The sequence below is a fragment of the Camelina sativa genome, chromosome 11, assembly GCF_030686135.1.
Source record: "Camelina sativa cultivar CO46 ecotype springtype chromosome 11, ASM3068613v1".
Classification (NCBI taxonomy): Eukaryota; Viridiplantae; Streptophyta; class Magnoliopsida; order Brassicales; family Brassicaceae; genus Camelina; species Camelina sativa.
The window spans coordinates 39,866,701-39,889,455 of record NC_141890.1 but is presented as its reverse complement, the minus strand read 5'-3'; the positions used below and the strand labels follow the sequence as shown (position 1 = coordinate 39,889,455).

Genomic DNA, 22,755 nt, shown 5'->3' with positions numbered 1-22,755 from the left:
TTCCACAATCTTTTAGATTTTAGTAAGGCCATCATCTTCATGACCCATATAAACTATAATTTTTCCCATCACAAACTGGAACCACTTGAAGATTCTGCATTTCTACTTACTACAAGTAAAAGATTCAAAATTACCTTAAGTTTTAGCTTCTTGTTTCTTACTGAGCTTATCTAACTCGGCTTGTGCCTGTTGTTTTTTTGTGTGCATGAGACTCGACTCTACAAACTCCAAGATCGACATAGCTCTAACACCATGTTGATTTGTACTGAAAAAAAAGTTTTAACCGCTTAAAACTTACTATTTCACAACTTCCCTTATCTTGTTTTTACCATTACAACACATTCATACTAATACCAAAAAATGACCTAGGTTTACTAGTTGTTTCGTAATATATCTGAGACCCATTAACAGTTTGGGCCTTAATAATGTTCATGGTTCAATGGCCTTAATTCCACATAATCTTTTGTCATACTTTACTCTTATTTTCCCTCGTTGTATGAAAACGTCTTCTCTTCTTTCTAGTAACTTCATGTCTCCTCCTCCTTCTTCCTGTATTTTTCATGCAGTTATGGATTGAGCAAACAGTCAATCTCCAACATATCTAACTAAACAAAAAAAAAAGCAAACGTTTTGCTAAAAAAAAACAAACAAATGGGGTTTTAATTTAGTTCAAGTCTGTACTAAGTCCATCTCTCTTTAACAACAAAAAACTGCTTCATTTTCTAGTTGACACGTAAACACACGTGTCAACAACACAATTTTAAATTTTCTATCATTTTATTAAAATTGCCCATAAAAAAACGTTCGTAACGTCATGGAGATGTTAGTGACAGTTTCACAATGCTCTCTATCTAGGAGATGTTAAAGAACGTATTAAGATACTTATTTGAGAAATCTGTTAGGATATTGTAAGATATCATTTTACCAAATCATATCTCTTAGCTTGAGAATCAAAGAGAAATCTTAATCACTTAATATGTGATTTGATTGGATATATTTAAGAAGATTTATATTTATCGTTTAAAGATATATCTTTGTGTATATATAGAGTCTTTATGGTCAGTAATAATAAACAAGAAAACCTTTTCCAGATTATGTTTTCTTGACAAAATCTCTAAAATTGTTTGGTTATTCTTTCTCTTCTTCTATTTTTCCAACAAACAGAATCCCTCTATGTCGTCAGTTAATTCATTGTAATTATAAATTTTCAACCAAAAATAAATAAAAACTTAATTAAGTTTAAACTACAGCATAATACTTTATGGTAAACTACATATTATAATAAGATATCTAAAAGTGATCACATTAGAACGCAAGAAAGCGTATGAATTGTGAACCGTAAGCACAAGTAGACAACGTTAGACCACTCAAACTTTCCCCAAACTTGACTGCTAGGACGCTTTTCAAGGGGAATCAACGCCTTGACCAAGTACCCATGTTTTGGACCAACATGACGGTGGACGTAGATAGTATTGTCTGAGTGCTTAAGTTTCTGAACCAACCGTAACGATGAACAACGGTGTATGAGCAGCACAGAAAGAGGGGCTTTTTAACAAGGTAAACTTCTTCAATCCAGGAGCCAGGAATTAAGGAAGAGGTGAGTTGGGAAACTGTAAGCAGACAGAAAAGAAGTCTTCTTTGGTTTTGTGGTGAAACCAAAGAAGACTAGGGAGAGTCTCGGGTAGTACAATTTGATATGCGTGCTAAGCAGTTTTGTAACATCCCCAATTTTTGCAATTGAGATTTGGGTCAATTTTCTTAGTAAGCTTCAGCCCATTAAGGTCCAATGTCCTTTAAAGTAGAAAACGAAAAGGGTTTCTGTGATTGTGTCTGAAAAACACTGGTATCGCCGAGGAAGGAGGGAGAGAGAGACTTTGTGTTGAGCCCTAACATCGCCGCCAGAGGAGGGAGGGGAAGAGAGGTAGCCGTGAGGAGAAGAGAGGAAGGAGATGTCGTGGAGGTGGTAAATCTGTTAGTCACTACTGTGACTGTGGCAAGCCACGGTGGTGGTGGAAGAGAAAAGTTGGAGTAGATCAAAGATGGAGAAAAGAAAAATAATAAGAAAGAGAAAGAAGAGAAGGAAAAGAGTTTGGAGGAGGCATCTGTGGAGGCTTGCCGACGTCGGAGGTGACATCGGTTTGGTAATAAAAAAACACCGGCGTGATCACCATCAAGCCATGAGCTCGTAGGATGGAAGTCAGATCGGAGTTATATTCAAAAAGTTATGCGGGTTGCTTCCTGCGCAAGAAATATCTGAAACAATCTGAACCTGCAACCCTAGAAATCGGATTCGAGGGTGTCTCCTTGGAACAGCGATTGGTAGTCCAAAACTTGCCTGATCGAGCTGAGATTTGGTGGGGAGCTTCAAGGTACTACTGTCTACAGATTCAATGGTGGGATCGTGATTTTAACGGTTAGTTTTGGTTTTATACGTGTGTTTCCGAGACATATTTGTATGGAATAAATGGTGACATTGTAATGTTTGGTTGGCAAACTGAAGTTGGATGGAGCTCAGCGTGTATGAGCGTTCTTTAATATTGGGTCTGACATGGGAAAGGAGAAATGAGTTTCAACATTTAAGTGGTAAAGGTGAGGATGGTAATCGCGGAAACACAATGGTTACTTTATGAATTGCTTGTCTAGGCTTGGAAACTACATGATTGGTTATGTCTATTTTTTGATATTGCATGCTATGATGATATGATGATTAGATGTATGATCATAATGTATGATGAGATGGTATGATGATATGATGCAAGGTAGAATTAGTTGATGTGTAACATGATAATTGTTGAATGATGATATGAAATGAGATTATGTGAAGGGCGCACGAACATGAGATTTGTATCGTGTCTCGAGATGGCCAAACCTGAGATTGGTTTGTGCCTGGTAATTGGACGAACATGAGAACTGTTTCGTACTTGGCGATTGGACGAACATGAGATTTGTTTCGTGTCATGCTAAGCCGATGGGATTTCAGTTTAGCGATATTGATGATGGATGTGTGTAATGATGAGAATGTGGTGTTTAAATATGGTTGATATAATATTAGGATTATATATGCTAGGTAGAGTATTATGTGAAACAGTTATGCTTGTTGGATGTATGTCAAGAATGTGGAGTCTGATTCTATGCTACAGACTGATTGTTGAATGTGATTAGAATGTCGTCATTGTGTTCACCGTTTTATCTTTTCCCTCAGGTTAAAAGCTTTATGAGACGTGGGACAAGTTTTATGATTGAAGAATTTTATTTTTTGAAAGAAGCATTTTGGCGGGACCATTTGAATAACACCTTGTCTTGGCCGATAAGACGGGATGGGTGTTACAAGTTTAGTATGACTTCATTTAGAAGCGATAAAAACGACGAAAATGGAATGGTGGTGGTTGCAGGTTACTCGGTCTCGGTTTAGTAAACTAACAATATAAATCATAGACATTATTTAACTGGTCCGGTGAAAGTTGAACATAACATTTAGAGGTTAAGAATATTCCAATTAACTTGGTTAACTTGAGAATTAAGATAATAACTGGATCGGACCCGCGCTATGGAATATTCTAGTGTTGTTGGAGCGAGTAACAATATGTAAGATGTTCTAGTCTCTGTTTATTAGATTGTCGTTGTTCCTTTTATCTTCTAATGGTGTCAAAAATAGATTAAAACAGAGCAATCTTATATTGGGGGAATACATATTTTATACAATTAAAAGGAACAAAAGAGAGTGAGGTATATAATGAGACGAGATATAACATTCATAACGGCTGCGCTTGGCGACTCTAGGGTTTCAGGTCCAACTGAACACGATGCTACTATGGTGGATGTGGGGGCACGAGATTGACCTCGAGGAGACCTGCCAGATGGGTCTCGCGTGTGGGTTCAGAAGGTAACAGGGAGTTGTGGAGGCAGGAGACCGATCTCGGAAGAGATCATGGATGATGATTTTTTGGGAGATAGGATGCGGTTGGAGTTTCCTGGTGGAGAGGATGGGGAACCGATGGTTAATATTGGATGGGAGATTCTGGATGCGATGCATGGTTTTTGGAAGAACTGCATGATTGTGAAGGTGTTGGGCAGGCATGTGTCGCTACCGGTGTTAAGTAGGAAACTACGTGAGTTATGGAAGCCTCGAGGTGCGATGTTTGTTATGGATCTACCGCGTCAGTTTTTTATGGTTCGCTTTGAGGCTGAGGATGAGTACATGGCTGCATTAACCGGTGGTCCATGGAGGGTGTTTGGGAGTTATCTGATGGTGCAAGCATGGTCACCGGAGTTTGATCCAATTTGGGACGAGATTGTGACAACTCCGGTGTTGATAAAGTTGTCTAACATTCGGATAAGTTTTTATCATCAGTCCATATTGATGAGGATTGCTAGAGGACTGGGGAAGCCGATCAAGGTGGATTTGAACACATTACACTTTGAGAGGGCTAGGTTTGCAAGGATTTGTGTGGAAGTAAACTTGCAAAAGCCACTTAAAGGAACTATTATGATTAACGGGGAACACTATTTTGTGTCATATGAGGCGCTCTCGAACATTTATTCGGGATGCGGTGTGTATGGGCATCTGGTACACGCGTGTCCCAAGGTAGTGTTAGGAAAGGAGGTTAACATAGACAACAAAAATGTAGTGGACGAGAGGTGCTCACGAGGTGATGCTCCTACAGAGGATGGGTTCATCCCAGTTCGCAGGTCAGCCCGGAGAATGGGAACGTTGGGGAGTACGGTGACAACCTCGACTGCCAGAGCTGCTCTTAATTCGGGAAAGCAAAATCGGGTACAATTAAGTAATACTGATGCGGCAAATATCCCAGTATCTAATCGATTTGGTAGTATTAATGAGGATATTTCATCCACGGAAATGAGGGTAAATGTGAATTTTCCGAAGTCGAATAAGGGAAACGTGGGTGCATTAACTTCAGGTGAACAAAGAAAGAGTACTTCCCAAGTTACTGCTAGTCTAGGTGATGAGGCTCTGCTGACAAAAAAGGCTTTACCACGTTTTGAGGCCCAGGAGAAAAGGCCCGAATTAAAATAGCGTGGAGGTGTTAATGGGTCCAAGCCCAATAAATCCACAAGCAGTCGGCCCACTCGCGGGTTGATTTTTGGACCCATACGAGAGAACTTCGAGATGTCTGTCAATGGAAAACGTCTCAGAGTGGAGAAAGCGAACCTGGGTCATGCCGGAGGATCTAGTGAGAATGAGGGTTTGGCAAGTCAACGGTCGATGAATCACGTGCCAAGTTCCTTTGATGATAGTGGTAATTTATCTTCGGAGATGGGAGAGATTTCGGTGTCGAAAGAAGTGGTGATGGTTAGCGAATCGTCAGTGATGGAGACGATGCAACATGTCGCTTAACAGTTTGCCCCGACGGTTCTGGTTAAGATCCAAGAGTTTATGATGAATTGCTTGTTATGAAATTGTCGAGGGGGCAAATAAACCCGCTTTTTTAAGATCAGTGAGATATATTTTGAAACGTAACTCTGCGGATCTGTTGGCGCTATTTGAGACACACGCAGGGGGAAGTCGAGCAGATACAAATTGTCAGAAGTTAGGTTTCGAAAACTCACATCGAGTGGACGCAGTGGGATAGAGTGGAGGTTTGTGGTTACTGTGGAAGTCGGATATTGGGAAGGTGGAGGTTGTGGAATCCTTTGAGCAGTTCATTCAGGTAAAAGTTATGAATGACATGGAGGTTTTAAACCTGATTGTTGTTTACGCAGCTCCTATTGTTAATCGAAGGAGTGGGTTATGGGCAAAATTAAAGGAGGTGGTCGAAGCTATTCCTGGTCCGATGATTATCAGTGGTGATTTTAACACGATTGTTAGAATAGATGAACGAACTGGTGGAAATGGTAGGTTATTAGCAGATTTTCTGGCATTTGGAGAGTGGATTAATGATCTCTCTCTCATTAATTTGGGTTTTCATGGGAATAAGTTCACATGGAAACGAGGAAGAGTTTAAGCTAACTTTATTGCTCAGAAATTGGATCATATCTTGTGCTGTGCTCATGCTAGATTGAAATGGCATGAAGTCACAGTTAGACATCTACCTTTTCTCTCGTCGGATCACGCACCTTTATATCTGCAGTTGTCCCCGGAATTGAGTAGTAATCCTCGACGGCGATCATTTAGATTTGAAGCAGCGTGGCTGCAACATCCCGACTTCAAGGAATTAGTGGCTACATCTTGGCAAGGGACTTTAAAGACGCCTGAAGCTCTGTTGGCACTGCGGAAAGTTTTGAGACAATGGAACAGAGAGGTGTTTGGAGATGTTCAACGGCATAAAGAACAGTTAGTGAGTGAGATCAAAGCTGTTCAGGATTTTCTGGAGATCACTCAGGCTGATGCTCTTTTGGCTAAGGAGGAGGAACTACTAAACGAGTTTGATGTTGTTCTTGAACAGGAGGAGGTACTCTTGTTTCAGAAGTCAAGGGAGAAATGGTGTGCAAGGAGATAGAAATACCAGTTTTTTTCACACTTCCACAATTATTCGAAGACGAAGAAATCAAATTGAAAGGCTGAAGGATGACTCTGGTAGATGGGTAACGAATTCAAAGGAGTTGGAGACATTGGCCCTTGAGTATTATACACGACTATATTCTATGAACGATGTCGATGCAGTGGTGAATATGCTGCCAAGGGAAGGATTTATGAATCTCTCTCATGAGGATTGTGAGCTCTTGAGTAAACCGTTTAAGGGGGTGGAGATTGAAAAGGCAGTGAGGAGTATGGGTAGTTTCAAATCACCAGGTCCAGATGGTTATCAACCGGTGTTCTATCAACAGTGATGGGATATTGTAGGGACCTCAATGGTACTGTTTGTGTTGGAGTTTTTTCGAGTCTGGGGTTCTACCACCTGTCACGAATGACGCCTTGCTTATGCTGATTGCTAAAGTAGTGAAACCGGAGCGGATCAACCAATTTAGACCAATCAGTTTATGTAATGTCTTGTTTAAGACTATTACGAAAACTATGGTCGAACGACTTAAGAGTTTGATGCCTAAACTTACAGGACCAGCCCAAGCTAGCTTTATTCTAGGTCGTTTAAGTAATGATAATATTGTGGTGGTACAGGAGGATGTGCATTCCATGCAACGTAAATAGGGTCGTAAAAGGTGGATGTTGCTCAAGCTTGATCTTGAGAAAACTTATGACAGAATCAGATGGGACTTTTTGGCTGATACTCTGCGAGCTGTGAGTTTTTCAGATATTTGGGTTGGTTGGATATTGTAGTGCGTCTCGGGTCCTGCTATGAGTTTATTATGGAACAAAGAGAGAACTGACTCCTTTACTCCTCAGAGAGGGCTTCAACAAGGTGATCCACTGTCACTCTATTTGTTTGTTTTATGCATGGAAAGACTATGTCATATGATTGATCATGCTGCCATTGATAAGAGGTGGAAACCGATAACTTTGTCTCGTGGTGGACCACAAATCTCTCATATTTGTTTCGCGGATGACCTGATTCTTTTTTCTGAAGCATTAGTAGCACAAATACGAGTGATATGGGGGGGGGTGTTGGAGAAGTTCTGTACAACCTTGGGTCAAAAGGTAAGTTTGGAGAAGTCAAAAATTTTCTTCTCTGCTAATGTCTCTAGAGAGTTGGGACATTCTATCAGCGCAGAGAGTGGGATCAAGTCTACTACAAATTTGGGAAAGTATTTAGGGATGCTTGTCTTACACAAACGCATTAATAAAGAGACTTTTGGGCATATTTTGGAGAGAGTTTCATCTCGTCTATCCGGCTGGAAGTGTCGAGTTCTCAGTTTTGCAGGAAGACTGACGTTGATGAAAGCTGTGTTATCTTCGATACAAGTTCATTCGATGTCTACCATCATTTTACCTCAGTCAATTCTTGCTAAGTTAGACAAAGTTTCAAAGTCTTTTATGTGGGGTAACACGCCAGAGAAACGCAAACAACACCTTATTGCATGGGATAAAGTCTATCAACCTAAGTGTGAAGAGGTGGGGGGGGGGGTTAGGTATTCGAAATGCGAAGGATATGAACAAAGTGCTTATAGCAAAGGTTGGTTGGCGTTTGATCAATGAGGAGGACAAGCTATGGGCTCGCGTGATAAGAAGTAAGTACAAAGTTGGTTCCATTCATGATACAATGTGGGTTGGCGTGAAGAGTAACTGGTCTTCGACATGGAGAAGTGTGGGTGTTTGTTTGCGTGAGGTTGTTTATCCTGGTCAAAGTTGGGTTATTGGCGATGGAAGAACTATACGATTTTCGCAGGATAGATGGGTGTCGATGGATATACTTTCTAGTTGTGTGTTGGGTGCTCCTCCACTGGATTGTGAGGTAACGTTGGCACACAATTTATGGTTTGATGGAGTAGAATGGGATATGGCTTAGATTGCATCATATTTGCCTGAGGATAAATGTCTGGAGTTAATGGCTGTGGCGTTGGACCGTTTTACCGGAGCGACAAATAGACTTTCATGGGGGATGACTTCAGATGGCCGATTCACGGTTAGTTCTGCTAATCAGATGGTCACCCAGACGAAGGGTTCTAGACCAAATATGTCCGCTGTTTTTTCGGTGTATATGGGGAGCAGTGGTCCCAGAACGGGTTCGTCTATTTCTCTTGTTAGTCGGACATCAGGCTCTCATGGTAAATGTTGAGAGACAGTACAAGCACTTGTGTGATTCAAATGTTTGCATGGTGTGTAAGGGTGGGGAGGAGTCAATACTGCATGTTCTGAGGGACTGTCCAGCTATGTCAGGTGTGTGGTTAAGACTGATCCCTGCACGGAGGAGAAGTGTGTTTTTTTACTCAGTCCCTACTGGAATGGATTTATGATAATTTGGGAGATGGGTTTTCTGTACGAGCCTCTCCATGGTCTACTATCTTTGTGATGTCAGTTTGGTGGGGTTGGAAGTGGCGTTGTGGTAATGTCTTTGGTGAAATGTGGAAGTGTCGTGATCGTGTTCATTTTCTCAAGGATCTAGCTCAGGATGTGGCCATAACGAATAAAAACTGTGGAGCAAATAGAATCAATTCAGGTCGGGTAACCCAAGTTAATATTGATGGAGCTTCACATGGTAACCCAGGTTTGGCTACTGCAGGAGGGGTTCTACGTAATCAGTCAGGCGAGTGACAGGGAGGGTTTGCACTGAATATCAGACGTTGATCAGGAGTGTTTATTATGGTTTATGCTTGGCTTGGGAACATAAAGCAACTGGAATAGCATTGGAGGTTGATTCTGAAATGGTGGCAAGTTTTTTGATGGCAGAGATAAGTGATTATCACTCGCTGTCCTTGCTGGTGCGGATGTGCCATGGCTTTCTCTCAAGGGACTGGATGGTCCGGATTTCACATGTTTATAGGGAGGCTAATTGTCTTGTTGATGGATTAGCTACCTATGCGTTCTTGTTACCTTTAGGTTTGCATACATTTATTGTTGTTCCAGATGTTGTTGCACCTTTGTTCAGAGATGATCTCTTGGGACTTTCACGCTCTAAAAAAGTCCATTTGTAGTTTCTTTTAATTAATTAATAAAATTCTGGGAGACTTAGGTCATCCGGTGTTCAACCAAAAAAATATATAATGAGACGAGATATAAATAGAACTAAATAATAAGTTATTTAAGATGTGGTTGTTGAAAAGTAGATGAATAATATTTTTTACATTTCTATTTACTAATATGATAGTCGACAGAGACATATACTGTATTTTCCCAATTTACTGGTAGTTTATAAACAGAATTTTAGTTTATATATTTTAATTGTGTTTTTTATAAATGTTTTATAACTTGTAAGTAAATAAAATTGGACTATATTAAAAATGGTGCTTGTATAAAATATTGGGTATGGGTCTAAATTTTGGGACATTTCGGATTTAGGATTCGTTGGCCTTTTTGGTCAACTTGTTGGTCTTGAAAACCTGAATAATAGAAAAAAAAAAAGAAGAGCTCATCTATATTATATTTCTATAGACTTACAATTGGTTTACTTGACTAGTTTAAGATTACCTGCAAAACACATCAAATGTTTAATACCCTCACAAATCATAAAACGTGAAATTTCATATAACACAAAAACAAAAATAACACAAAGTATTGTATAATCTGTTACATTCATAAAAGTTTTCATGATAAAAAAGTTAGTAACCTAAGGATTTTTTTTTTCATATCGAAGTAATAGGTGGTTTGGTTTGTGAATCAAGAATAATACGAGTAGTACTTATTTATATCAGTCAGCAGATACAAAACAGTAAAGGTTGTTAACGACGTTTTAGGCAATACATTAATACCATTCCGTTTTTATAGATTTTTAAGGCTCATATATATATATTTTTTGAATTTTCTTATTAATTAGTAATATATGCAAAAATTTAAAGATTTTTAGTTTAAATATTCATAAAGATTTTTTTCCATAATATTCTCTTTGAACAATATAGGAATATACAAATTATCATTAAATTCAATATATGAAGATACTGTAAAAAGTTATTATTGACTTCCTAAAATCTTGATGTCTCTCAGCTCAAATTGAATCGCTAATTATCACACGGATACTGATTTGGATTTGATTTCCTTAAATGTTTATATTAATATATTTTCGGTTTAAATCAATTTAATATGGTTAGTTTTCTCGAATTACATAATAGGTATGAATGATTTGCGATAAATGCTCTCAGCCAAAAGTTAGGAATACTGTTTTGGTTTTGATTTCTTTAAATGTTTTTTTGGACAAAAATTTCTAATATTTTTTGAGTAAATTGTTTTGCAGATTTTGGAATCTTTTTGGATCCGAGTATATCGACTCCAAATCCGAATAACAACACATGATCCGAATTCATCTATATCGGGTAACAAATGGATCTGCGCATTTCACCTAACTAAAAGATCCGATTGCAAAATTTCGGGTTATTTTAAAAATCAAACCAACCCAATAGGATATAATGTCACATTTAATCTTTATTTAGTTGTTTCTGGTCGTTGGCGTCAGGATCATTTTCGTCCAAAGGAGAAGTTGTACTTCTCTTTTACTAATATAGGGATATAGTATTTTTAATTCGTTTGTTTTTTAATTTTATAAATATTGGGTTTAATACAAAGGTGATTTTACTTTAGAATTGGATATTATAACTCTCCGACCGCAACCTCTCAGTATGCCCCATGTCTAATCCCATTCAATTGGCCCACCTTTCTTAATGGCTCTCACGTACTTTCACTAGGCCCGTGAGCCCATCCATATCCAACGACTGGTTTGCTACGTCTGGTAGGCTTTAAAGACTTGTTACCATCTCTACAAATCACCATATGATATTTCCCTATATTTTGTCCTCACTCGTACAGTTCCGGCAGTCACTTCCCGGAAGATCACCCATTCTGAGATTAATCCAGCTCAAGCACGCTTAACTCTAGAATTCTCTCAAGACCATTGACCGAAAAGATAAGTGCACTTTGGTGACATAGGTGGCCAAATCAATTCTTTTAAACCTCTCCGCAAGTATCTGAAACCAGGGTGTCACAATTTCACCACCACTAACAGATCGCAACGTTCTTTTTGCGCACCAAGACTGTCACCCCCGATGGTGTGAGCTCACTCAACTCCACACTCGTCTAGGTTCGGCTCTGATACCACTTGTAACTCCCCGACCGCCACCTCTCAGTGGAGCCCATGTCTAATCCCAGTCCATGGGCCTACATTTCTTAATGGGCTTAATGTCCTTTTACTAGGCCCGTGAGCTCATCCATATCCGATGGCCGGTTTGCTACGTCCGGGAGGCTTTAAAGACTTGTTACCGTCCCTACAAATCACCACATGATCTTTCCCTGTGTTTTGTCCTCACTCGCACAGTTCCGACAGTCACTTCCCGGAAGGTCACCCATCTTGAGATTACTCCAGCTCAAACACGCTTAACTCTGAAGTTTTCTCAAGACCATTGACCGAAAAGATAATTGCACTTTGGTGACATAGGTGGTCAAATCAATTCTTTTAAACCTCTCCGCAAGTATCCGAAACCGGGGTGTGACCGACATATATATTTTTAATAATATGATTAGTTAAGTTAAGAATATAAAGCCAGGTTTACTAGGTTCTAACCCGCGGTACACCTCAGGGTCAAATGTTTTATAATTTTTAAGTTTTAATCTTTTATGTTTATTACTAAGTAAATTTTTAGTTTGCAATTATTTAATATCTATTTTAGAAATACAAGTAATTTTAGTTATAGTATGAGTATAATTATAACTTTCAAAGTTTATTATTTTTCATATAATTAAAACCTTTTACTTAGCTTGTATATATATATATATATTTTTTTTTTTTCATACAGTAAATTGTTTGGTGTTTCTCATTATATAGTGTGAAGGTTTGTTTCTGTATTTGATTTGGAAATATATTTGGGATATTTTCTAAATCATTTGTAATATTGTATATTCAGACAATTATTTTGAAAATCTTAAAAATATAATACCCATTTGGACAAAAAAATAGAATAGAAAAGGCCCAACTAAAATAGCAAAAGACAATTGACTTTTGTTTTCCTTATTCGCGGGTCTATCTGGGTTTTTTAATCTTCTTCCTTCACTTTTTTATCAACTTCTGTTCAACAGGAGATTACGATTGGAACCCTATAATTCTCTCCTTCTCGATTTCTCTAATCTTATGCTTATTAATCTATTTCGAAGATTTCAATCGGATGTTTTGCAATAAACTAAATGAGTTGGTTGGTTTCAATCGCGGATCCTTTCGGTTGGTAAATTTTTGATTTAAAACTCTCGGAATTCGCTTTTTAAAATAATTTGATTATTTGATACTTACAAACATATAAACTGAATTCAAAATCTTTCCTCTCAATTAATTTCAATTCGTAAGGAGGCTTAGTTCGAAGTTATTATTTTCTTTTTGTCCAGAGGGTAATATCGATAGATTCAATTCACTGTATTATTCTCTTCAAGAGAATAACGAAGATACATATATGACCCTCTGACCTTTAATTCTAATTTTATGGCCTGTAATTTGATTTTTTTTTTGTTATAAGATTATCTCACACCTTAATCATTCAATTTCAGGTATTTCCTTATGTTATAAAAGTATAATCATCCAAAACCAAAGCAAGATAAGTTCGATTTTGATTTCCTTCACATAAATTACAAAATTCTGTAGACTTCTTCATACAATAAATATGTTCTTTTCATGTTCACAACGATTGTATAGAAAGATGGGCTTATAACATCTGCAATTACAGTCAACTTAAAGCAAACAATGAACTTCTTAAACGGTTAGAATATTACTGATTATATAAAACCAATTTAAGAAGAATAAAAAAACGTTTTAGTAACTTACTTGGTATCTTTTAGTTTGAACAAGATCATATTTGCTTCAGATTCACATCCACGATTGTTGTCAATATAATGGATCTTTGCAATTGGAGATACACTCATCAGAAGTCCACATGCATCTGTATAATGGATATGTATAAAACTTATTACTGAACAGTGAATATATCAAATTTATTTAACCTAAACAAATAAAACATACCAACAACCCCTTTTTTATCAGCTTTTGTAGCATTCACGATTTGCTGAAGTAAATTCAAAGAACTGACTCCTCGATTTTGTAGTGATAGGATCCATTGTTGTTTTAGGAATATAAAGGAGATGAAAGGGGTGAACTATGTATGGATTCGACTTTGGAGTGACAACAATTTTGAAGAAGTCTTTGAGGTACCATTCACCTTCCTTGAGGTATGATATATCATGGTTTTTACGGTTTTTAACCATGATATAAGTGTGCTTTTGAGTCTTTTGATTTGTTTTGTAGGATGTTTTTGGGTATTTTACAGGTTTTCTAGGATTTTGGCATGGATGGAGCGAAGTGGAACAATTTGGATCATTTTAGAGCTTTTAACCGAAGGAAATCAATTTGGAATTGGTTTAGAGAGATGGTGTCGATCGACGCCACCTTAGGTGTCGGTCGACACCGGTGCAAGCCGACACACGAAGCCAAGTTTTGGATGTTTTACAAAGTTTCCCGAAGTTTTCCATAATTGCAAGACTAGTCCCTGATGTGTATTAGGGCATATATATAGTGTTTTTAGGTCTAAGTAACCCTTAAGTTTTATTCTAGCAGCTTTAGCTTTTTGAGAGATATTGAGAGCTTTTGGGAGAAACAGATCTGATTAGAGAAGATCATCTGTAGAGAGAAGATTCCTAAACTCTCTTCTTACTTTTTGATATCTATTACATATTATTCAGAAATATGTTTTGTTCTTCATTGAATATGTCTGAGTAGTTTGCTTGTTAGGTTCAGGGTCTTTCAGAGAGTTTTTAATGGTTTTATTAGATCTGATTTCTTAGGGTTCATTATCTTTTATAATCTTCATCTCTGGTTGTTCTTCATATTAATTCTTGATTGATCACCTAGAATTAATAACCTAGGAAAATAAATTGATATGAGAATATAATTGATTTTCCTGATTAAACCATTGATGAGCAAAATTACTTTTTACAAAGAGATTTGATTTAGTAATTTTGTGAACAATCTAAACTTGTTTTTAAATCTGATTTTTAACCTTGAATTTTACAAAGAGATTTGGATTTTTTGGTTTTAAATTTAGATAATATTTGCAGTAAGAACTGATTTATTTTAAAAAATAATTTAGAGTTCTAGATCTGATTTTTAATTGCTTGAACTCTATTAATTTGTTGATTTAATATTCTGTAATTTCCTGAGAAATTCTCTAGACCTAGCTTTTTAATCCATTGAATTTTCACAGCTTTTATTTAATATTTTGCATTGTTCTAATTTTATTACAAATTATTCTGTTTAGCGTAATCATAAAACTCTATAATTTATTGTGTAATCTAGAGTCCTTGTGGAATTCGACCCCTAAGTACTACATTGATCTCTTAATATGAGAGAGTAGTTCTAGGGTTTAATTTGAGCTTATCAAATTTTGGCGCCGTTGCCGGAGACTCTTTTGATCTACCATTAGATTTGAGTTTTAAATTTCGTCTATTTTTTTTTTTATTTGCAACTTACACGCTTTTGCTTCTCTTCTCTTGTGTGTTTCAGGTTTATGCCTCCAAGGCCTCACACTCGGAATAATAAGACTGGTCCTACTGTGAAGCTTTCAAACCAAGAGTTGGGAAAACTTGAGCGTGAGAACCGAAAAGCAGCCAAATCTTTGAAGATGGTTAACACAATCATTCTGAGACCTGATGAGGCTGGTGCTTTGAGGGATCAAGAGGGCCACTTGCGCAATGAGCATAGCCAAAAGATTGATGCAGAAGGCAATGTGATTGCCGAAGTTGTTGTCGTTGATGAGCAGGTCGAAGGTGTCAACCGACGCCAAGAAGGTGTCGATTGACACTTTGCTCCAGCAGACATACGTGGAGCTGCCAACCACGTTAACAATCCAGTTCAAAGACAAGAGCAAAACCAGGACTTGATCTGAACCATTGCAGACTACAATAGGGCTGATCTGATGTATGAGAACCGCTCTGCTATTGTTCCTCCTCCATTCCAGAGGAGTGACTTTGAGCTGAAGCGTGCTTACTTCCAACTAGTTGGGCAGAGACCTTTCTCAAACCTGCCCAATGAGAAGCCTTTGGACCACATTGAGCACTTTGAGGATATTTTGACTAGTATCAAGGCTAACGGGGTGACTGAAGATTACATATACTGCAAGCTCTTTCCATACTTACTTGCAGGAGAGGCATCTCAATGGTTCAAGCAGTTGCAACCCGGATCATTGAAGAATTGGCTAGACATCAAGGTGTCTTTCCTCAATTACTTCTATGATGATGCAATGTCTGATGAGCTGAGAGTCAAGCTGTCCTCTTTCAAGCAAAGACCAGATGAAGCTTTCAATGCAGCCTGGGTGAGATTCAAAGCTTATCAGAGGGACTGTTAACACCATGGTTTCTCAAGGGTACAACTACTAAGTATCTTCTTCAGAGGATGTGACTGGAAGTATCAATTAGCTTTGGATGCTGCAAGTCATGAGAATTTCAAAACAAGATTTCCATAAGAGGCTAAAAGTTCGATTGAGAATTTGGCTTCCAGCAATAGCACTAAGAGAGCTGATGCTGAAAGAAAGAGATTACATGGAGGATATGATGCAAACCAGCTAGCTTCTGTTAATGTTAAGCTGGATTCAATGTACAATCTTCTTGTGGGTAAGAAATCAGTTCACTCTGCTTCTAAAGTTGAGACATATGAGCCAGAGCCTGAACAAGGAAACCAGGAAGAAGAGGATGTCAACTTTGTCTATGGGAATCAAGGTCAGCGATTTGGAAATCAAAAAGGTAACAGGCCTTACAGCGGAAACAGTTAGCGTAGTAACTTCCAAGGAAACTCTTCCGGCTACACTCCTAAGCCTGACTATCAGAAGCAACAACAAGGGAGCAACTTCACGAGGACTTATGGAAATTCTTCATACCAGTCCCCTCCTCCTCTTGGTTGAGCCAGTGTCGACCGACACTGAAGAGCATCGATCAACACCCATGTCACCCAAAGCTTCAGAAAAAACACCAGTCGATGGTGTCGATCGACACCACCTGGGTGGAGGTCGACACCCTTCACGATATCGAAGGTGAAATCACCGAATCTTCTACTCCAATTGCTGAAAGAGTCTACAAACTCAAGGTTCCATTTCCCAAGAATCCAAGGAAGTCCAAACAAGAGCTAGATGATGCTAAATGCAAGGCCATGATGGATAAGCTTATTGTTGAGCTACCTTTGATTGATGTTGTTAGGACATCTCCAATGCTTAGGAGATATGTCAATAGGATGGTAACCAAGGATTTGAATGCTGAGTAGAGAGTCATGATGATATCAGCTCAAGTCAGTGCTATAATCCAGAACAAGATCCCAGAAAAGCTTCCTTATCCAGGTAGCTTTGTCCTTGATTGTACCTTCACTGACAGATTTTCCAGATCTTTGTTTGATCCTGGTTCTAGTGTCAACTTGATGCTAAGATCAGTAGGACTCAGCCTGGGAATGACAGACTTCAAGCCTACCAAGATCACTCTTATCCTTGCTGATCGATCAGTTCGTATTCATGATGGTGTTCTTGAAGATGTTCCAATTAAGATTGGAGAATGCTTGATACCTACTGATTTTGTGGTATTGAAGTATGAAGAAGAACCTAAAGACCATCTTATCCTAGGAAGATCATTCTTAGCCACTGCTGGAGCTATAATTGATGTCAAGAAGGGGCAAATTGGTCTTAATGTTGGTGATCTAAAAATGCGCTTTGACATGGACAAGCTGGTCAAGAGGCCAACCATTGATGGTCAGACATTCTATGTGGACACATTGTCTAATCTTGCTGAAGAGATATTCAAGGAGCTACATCATGAGGATCCACTAGAGGTTGAGCATCTAGATGACATTATTGCTGGGTATGTCAAACTACTTGATGCTAATGAACAAGTGAAGAAGTTGGTTGCACAAGATAAATTGGTTAGTACTTCTTCAAAAGCTAAATTTTTTTCAGATTGGAGTTTTGAGAAAGCTCCAAAGCTTGATCTCAATCCACTTCCTGCAGGTTTAAGGTATGCATTCTTGGGTGAAAACTCTTCTTATCCTGTTATTGTTAATGCTTCCTTAAACAATGCAGAGCTCACTTTACTGCTAAGCAAGTTGCGCAAAGTTCTTGGCTATTCTCTTGATGATATTGCAGGAATTTATCCAGACTTGTGTATGCATAGGATTCATCTTGAGGAGGGAGCTAAGACATCTATTGAGCATCAGAGGAGGCTAAATCCAAATTTGCAAGATGTTGTTAAGAAAGAGATCATAAAGTTGCTGAATGCTGGGATCATCTATCTGATATCTAATAGCAATTGGGTTAGTCCGGTACATGTTGTTCCTAAGAAAGGTGGAGTCACAGTGGTGAAGAATGATAGGAATGAGCTAATCCCGACAAGGACAATTATTGGCCATCGGATGTGTATAGACTACAGGAAGCTGAATGCTGCAACCCGTAAAGATCACTTTCTGCTTCCTTTCATTGATCAGATGCTTGAGAGGTTAGCCAATCATCCATACTACTGCTTTTTGGATGGTTATTCAGGGTTTTTTTCAGATTCCGAGTCACCCTGATGATCAAGAGAAGACGACCTTCAATTGTCCCTGTGGTACCTTTCTTACCGTAGAATGCCCTTTGGTCTCTGTAATGCTCCTGCAACATTTTAGAGATGCATGATGTCTATCTTCACTGATATGATTGAAGATTATATGGAGGTATTCATGGATGATTTTTCAGTTTATGGGTCTTCATTCAAGAGCTGTTTGGATAATCTCTGTAAGGTACTAGCAAGGTGTGAAGAAAAGCATTTAGTACTTAATTGGGAGAAATGTCATTTTATGGTTAGAGATGACATAGTACTTGTCCACAAGGTTTTAGAAGCTGACATAGAGGTTGAACGCGCTAAAATAGAGGTGATGACAAGGCTTCAATTACCAGAGAATGTGAAGGCAGTGAGGAGCTTTCTTGGGCATGCAGGGTTCTATAGGCGTTTCATTAAGGATTTCAACAAAATAGCTAGGCCAATTTCTGCTTTGTTGTGTAAGGATGTCAAGTTTGAATTCACTGATGAATGCCGCATAGCCTTTGAGAGGATTAAGCAAGAGCTTGTGAGTGCCCCTATTGTTCAGCCACCATGTTGAGATTTACCATTTGAGGTAATGTGTGATGCTAGTGATTTTGCAGGAGCAGCAGTGCTGGGACAGAGAAAAGATAAGAAACTTCATGCAATCAACTATGCAAGCAGGACACTTGATGATGCACAAAGGAATTATGCAACAACAGAGACAAAGTTGTTGGCAGTGGTGTTTGCTTTTGAGAAGTTTCGGTCTTATCTAGTTGGTTCAAAGGTCATTGTTCATACTGATCATGCTGCATTAAAATATTTGATGCAAAAAAAGGATGCTAAGTCTAGACTTTTAAGATTGATTCTTCTTCTACAAGAGTTTGACATAGAGGTGAGGGATAAGAAATGAGTAGAGAATGGTGTTGCTGATCACTTGTCAAAGATTAGGATTGATGATGATGTTCCAATCCGAGATTCTTTACGAGAGGAGCATGTGTATTTTGTTGAAACTGGGTTTCAGACAGGTAACATTGTTTCGGCTGAAGGAGCATCGACCGACACCTTCATTAAACCCGAAGCAATTTCTCGAGATAATGAAGCAGCATCGACCAACACCACTATAAATGTCGGTCGACACCCGTCTTTTACTGAGACTAATTGGCCAAGTGATGGAGATTTAGCTGTTGTGGATAGCTCCAACCAACCTTGGTATGCTGATATAGCCAACTATCTTGCTGAAGAAGTAGAACCAGACAAAGTATACAGTTTATATAACTTTCATTGATTATATGAACTTAAACTTACTCATTTTGCCACTCTACGATTTCAGCATATTCGAGATTAATTATCACTTGAGATGCGTTGAAAGCATTGGAGTTACTCCTTTTATCTATACAAATAAACAACATTGCATAAATCATGGTTAATAACAATGTTATTACACACTGGAATTATAAAAGTTTTAAACTTACCATTGTAAGTCTTGATTTTTGCTAATCTCACCCCACCTGACAAATAACCCGTGCAGAAGCATCATTGTCACAGGCACTACTTACTTACTCAGCAAACGTACCCCACAAAGTACATGGTAGTCTTTCATCACTTAATAAATAGTCACTCTTAATTTAATAATATTATGAATGGACTAAGTTAGTATGTTTTCACATATCGAGTATTGTGGATAAAATGTTACCTCTCATCCCTAAGCTTAAAATTGATCTTCTTAGTGAGTTTGTTGTTGACATATATGGTTTCCATCTCACCAACATTAACAATTTGACCAACAATATCTGAAAATATGTATTGAATCAGCAAATTTCTTTTTAATATTGTATGTATTTAAGAAGATGCTTTAAATATAATAACTCACTGATCAAATTGTTCTCATTTAGGTTTCCGGACAGGACAGAAACAAATGGGGAGAGGGTTTACGGATCATCAGACAAAGAGTTCATCCTACTGACAATGGTTTGGGTGATGAAAGACATTTTGAATTGAAGATTCGTTGGCTTAAATTGACCAGTGGCTATACTCAACCAAAGATCTCGACGGTTCTCCATTTCCCAGGGACGACCTTGTTTTCAATATGATTAATCAAACTTTTTTGACCGAAGCGTGAATCTTTGTACCCTGATTAAAGAGGGTATCAAGTAAATTTTAGTTGCATTCTTCTACAATATATTAACTTAAATGCTGAGAGACAAATGAAGTTTAACTTACTTGAAAATCTGAGAGCACCATATTGAATGTTTCACCAAACCTTGTTGAGTAGGTCTTCCATGAATGAAGAATCCTAACTTACACCTTCCAAGAAGTCTTGTAAGGCTTAACGTCTCGGAGGTAAGCGTAAGATGCAGCCATTGATTTCTTGTTCTAATGACTTGTTTGCTTGGTGAGTTTTGAATGTGTTTGATGTTGGATTATTTATAGTGATCTAATAGTATAAGGTATCATATAGGATCACTCATTGATAGAGTCGTTGATGATTGCGAGATTCTTGGTTATAATTAGGATTAAATTATGATTCTGATTGAATTTGAAATCAATATTGATTGATACTCAGACAAATGTAGATTATGAAAAGAGATTTGAGGGCGGGATTGATTGACTAAATAGTGTGTTTAAGTTTACCTAAGATATAAGTGGAATATTCTTCAGATATTGATTGTCGATACTAATAATTTTGGGCTTATGGACAATTAAAATTAATTTGTCTGGCTAATATGGCCTTCTTTGTGAAGTTTACCGTATATAGATGGCTCAATAAAGAATAAAACCAGATTCTATTAAAAACACGCAGATCCTTTGTGAAAACGGGTCGGGTTCTAATTATTTTTCAATTTTGGACAAATTTGCCGTGTTCAATTTTTACGATTCATTCTCCTTTTTAATGTATTTAGTGGCAATTTATGTAATTACTGAGATGATTTCAGTCATTTTGCTAAACGTACTCCTTTTTATTTATAAGAAGATTTCTTGTTTATTTTTATTTATCAGTAAATAACATGCATTATGATGAAGATTTGAACTAATATAGAGTATGACAGAACAACATATAAAATAAGGACAAATCATTAAACTACTACATATCATAGTCCAAATTTTGTTATTCTGAAGCTGAATGTGTTTTTGTTGATATTGTCAATAATTTAAATTAATTATAACATACTTTATATCTGTTCCATTCTCAAGAAAAGACAAGAATGATTTATTCAATTATATCAAACTATTCCAAGGTAAATGCTAATCGAATATATAAATTCTTTGGACTAGTTATTCTACACTTGCATACCTCCGGGTTTATCCAAATATTTTACGTAAAAAATGTGACGACTCAAGTCCAAGGTTCAATCTTCAAGTTGGGACGACCACAGACCTCATATGGACTATGCTTGTCATGACGGAAAGCAGCAACTGTATGTACATAGTCTCATACCGATGAGGTATCTCCTCTCTTTATATGGAAGTGTACTTAGGTTGAAAAGTAAAAACGTTTATGAAGCTTCTAAACCGGATAAATGGCCTACTTTTACTTATAACCTAAGTGAATTAGCAGCACTATGTAAGAGGAATACATTATTTTGTTTTATTACGATTATTGTTCTTAATTGGTTTTAAATTAAATAGAGCGTATATTTAAAATTATATAAACTTTAAACGGTAATGTACAGTAAAACTTCTATAAATTAATACTTTTTAAATTAATATTTGCTATAAATTAATAAATTCTTTTAGTCCCGAATTGGACCGGCGTAAAAAAGACATATTTCGATAAATTTTTATTTTTTTTTGAAATCCAGTGTAAAAATATGGTTCCATTAATATCATAAATTAATAATAATATAAATTAAATATATATATATATATATATATATATATATATATATATATAAGAAAATTTAGTGAAATAGGACTCTATTGTTGGTTGTGTATTCTTAAATTTGTATTTTAGTTAGAACTCATCTATATATATTTTTAATTGTATTAAAAACTTTTGGTGTTGTCTTCTCAAATTGCATATAAAATTGTGGAGAGTCCTAGATACGATAATTAATTTTTTATATGTAACTAGTTCTAAAGGCACCATAATATCTTATTCGATTTCATCATTATCATGAAAGATAGTACTAGCAATTTCTTCTAAACTCTAAACTTCTAAGATTTATCATTTTCACCTGGATAATTAAATAAATTATTAGCATCAATCCTATTACGATAGACAAAATTATAAATTAAAAAATTATAAAAAGGTGAATTATAACAAAAGTATCTTAGTTTGTAGAAAATTTTCAAATTTATGAAAAAAAAAAATATCTTCATAAGTTAATATTTTATTAATTCATTAATTTATTAATTATTAATTTATCGATAAATTAAAACTTATATAAATTAATAAAATTTCATGGTCCCGACTTTATTAATTTATAAAGGTTTTACTGTATTCGTTATCCAATTTTGCATATATCAAACTAAAACTTTTGAAAATTATACGAATTTTATTTACACCTAATCAATTTTTAAAATATGTACATTTTCAAATGCTGCACTTAAATATACGTATTTCCGATTCCACAGAACATATGTTTGAAGAAAGCTCAAAATCTATTTGAGAGAAATAAAAATAATATAGTTATGGCGAGAGAAAATGTTTTATATAATTTATATAGTTTCATGCATGGTTGTGTCCAATGTCC

At 36.9% G+C, this 22,755-nt stretch overlaps 1 protein-coding gene and 1 long non-coding RNA gene across 2 annotated transcripts; both read left to right on the top strand.

The window, feature by feature from the left end:
• The first annotated feature begins 2,190 nt into the window (after positions 1–2,190).
• LOC147935189 (uncharacterized) lies at positions 2,191–5,035 on the top strand. The gene is made up of 4 exons (XM_087472898.1): positions 2,191–2,369; positions 2,501–2,598; positions 2,825–2,889; positions 3,881–5,035. Exons 1-4 carry the CDS (start codon positions 2,191–2,193, stop codon positions 5,033–5,035), a joined length of 1,497 nt encoding a protein of 498 aa, XP_087329024.1.
• A 7,995-nt stretch (positions 5,036–13,030) lies between these two features.
• Positions 13,031–14,234, top strand: LOC147935188 (uncharacterized). The gene is made up of 2 exons (XR_015570421.1): positions 13,031–13,705; positions 13,804–14,234. It is a non-coding gene; the product is annotated as an uncharacterized LOC147935188 (long non-coding RNA).
• The last annotated feature ends 8,521 nt before the right edge of the window (positions 14,235–22,755 follow it).

What these genes read in the sequence shown, in the direction of transcription:
- LOC147935189 (XM_087472898.1), top strand. Translation starts at nt 2,191, where the DNA reads ATGGAAGTCAGATCGGAGTTATATTCAAAAAGTTATGCGGGTTGCTTC. An exon ending in ATTTGGTGGGGAGCTTCAAG is followed by an intron (nt 2,370 to 2,500) that starts GTACTACTGTCT and finishes GGCAAACTGAAG; the next exon opens with TTGGATGGAGCTCAGCGTGT. An exon ending in CTGAGATTGGTTTGTGCCTG is followed by an intron (nt 2,890 to 3,880) that starts GTAATTGGACGA and finishes GTGTGGGTTCAG; the next exon opens with AAGGTAACAGGGAGTTGTGG.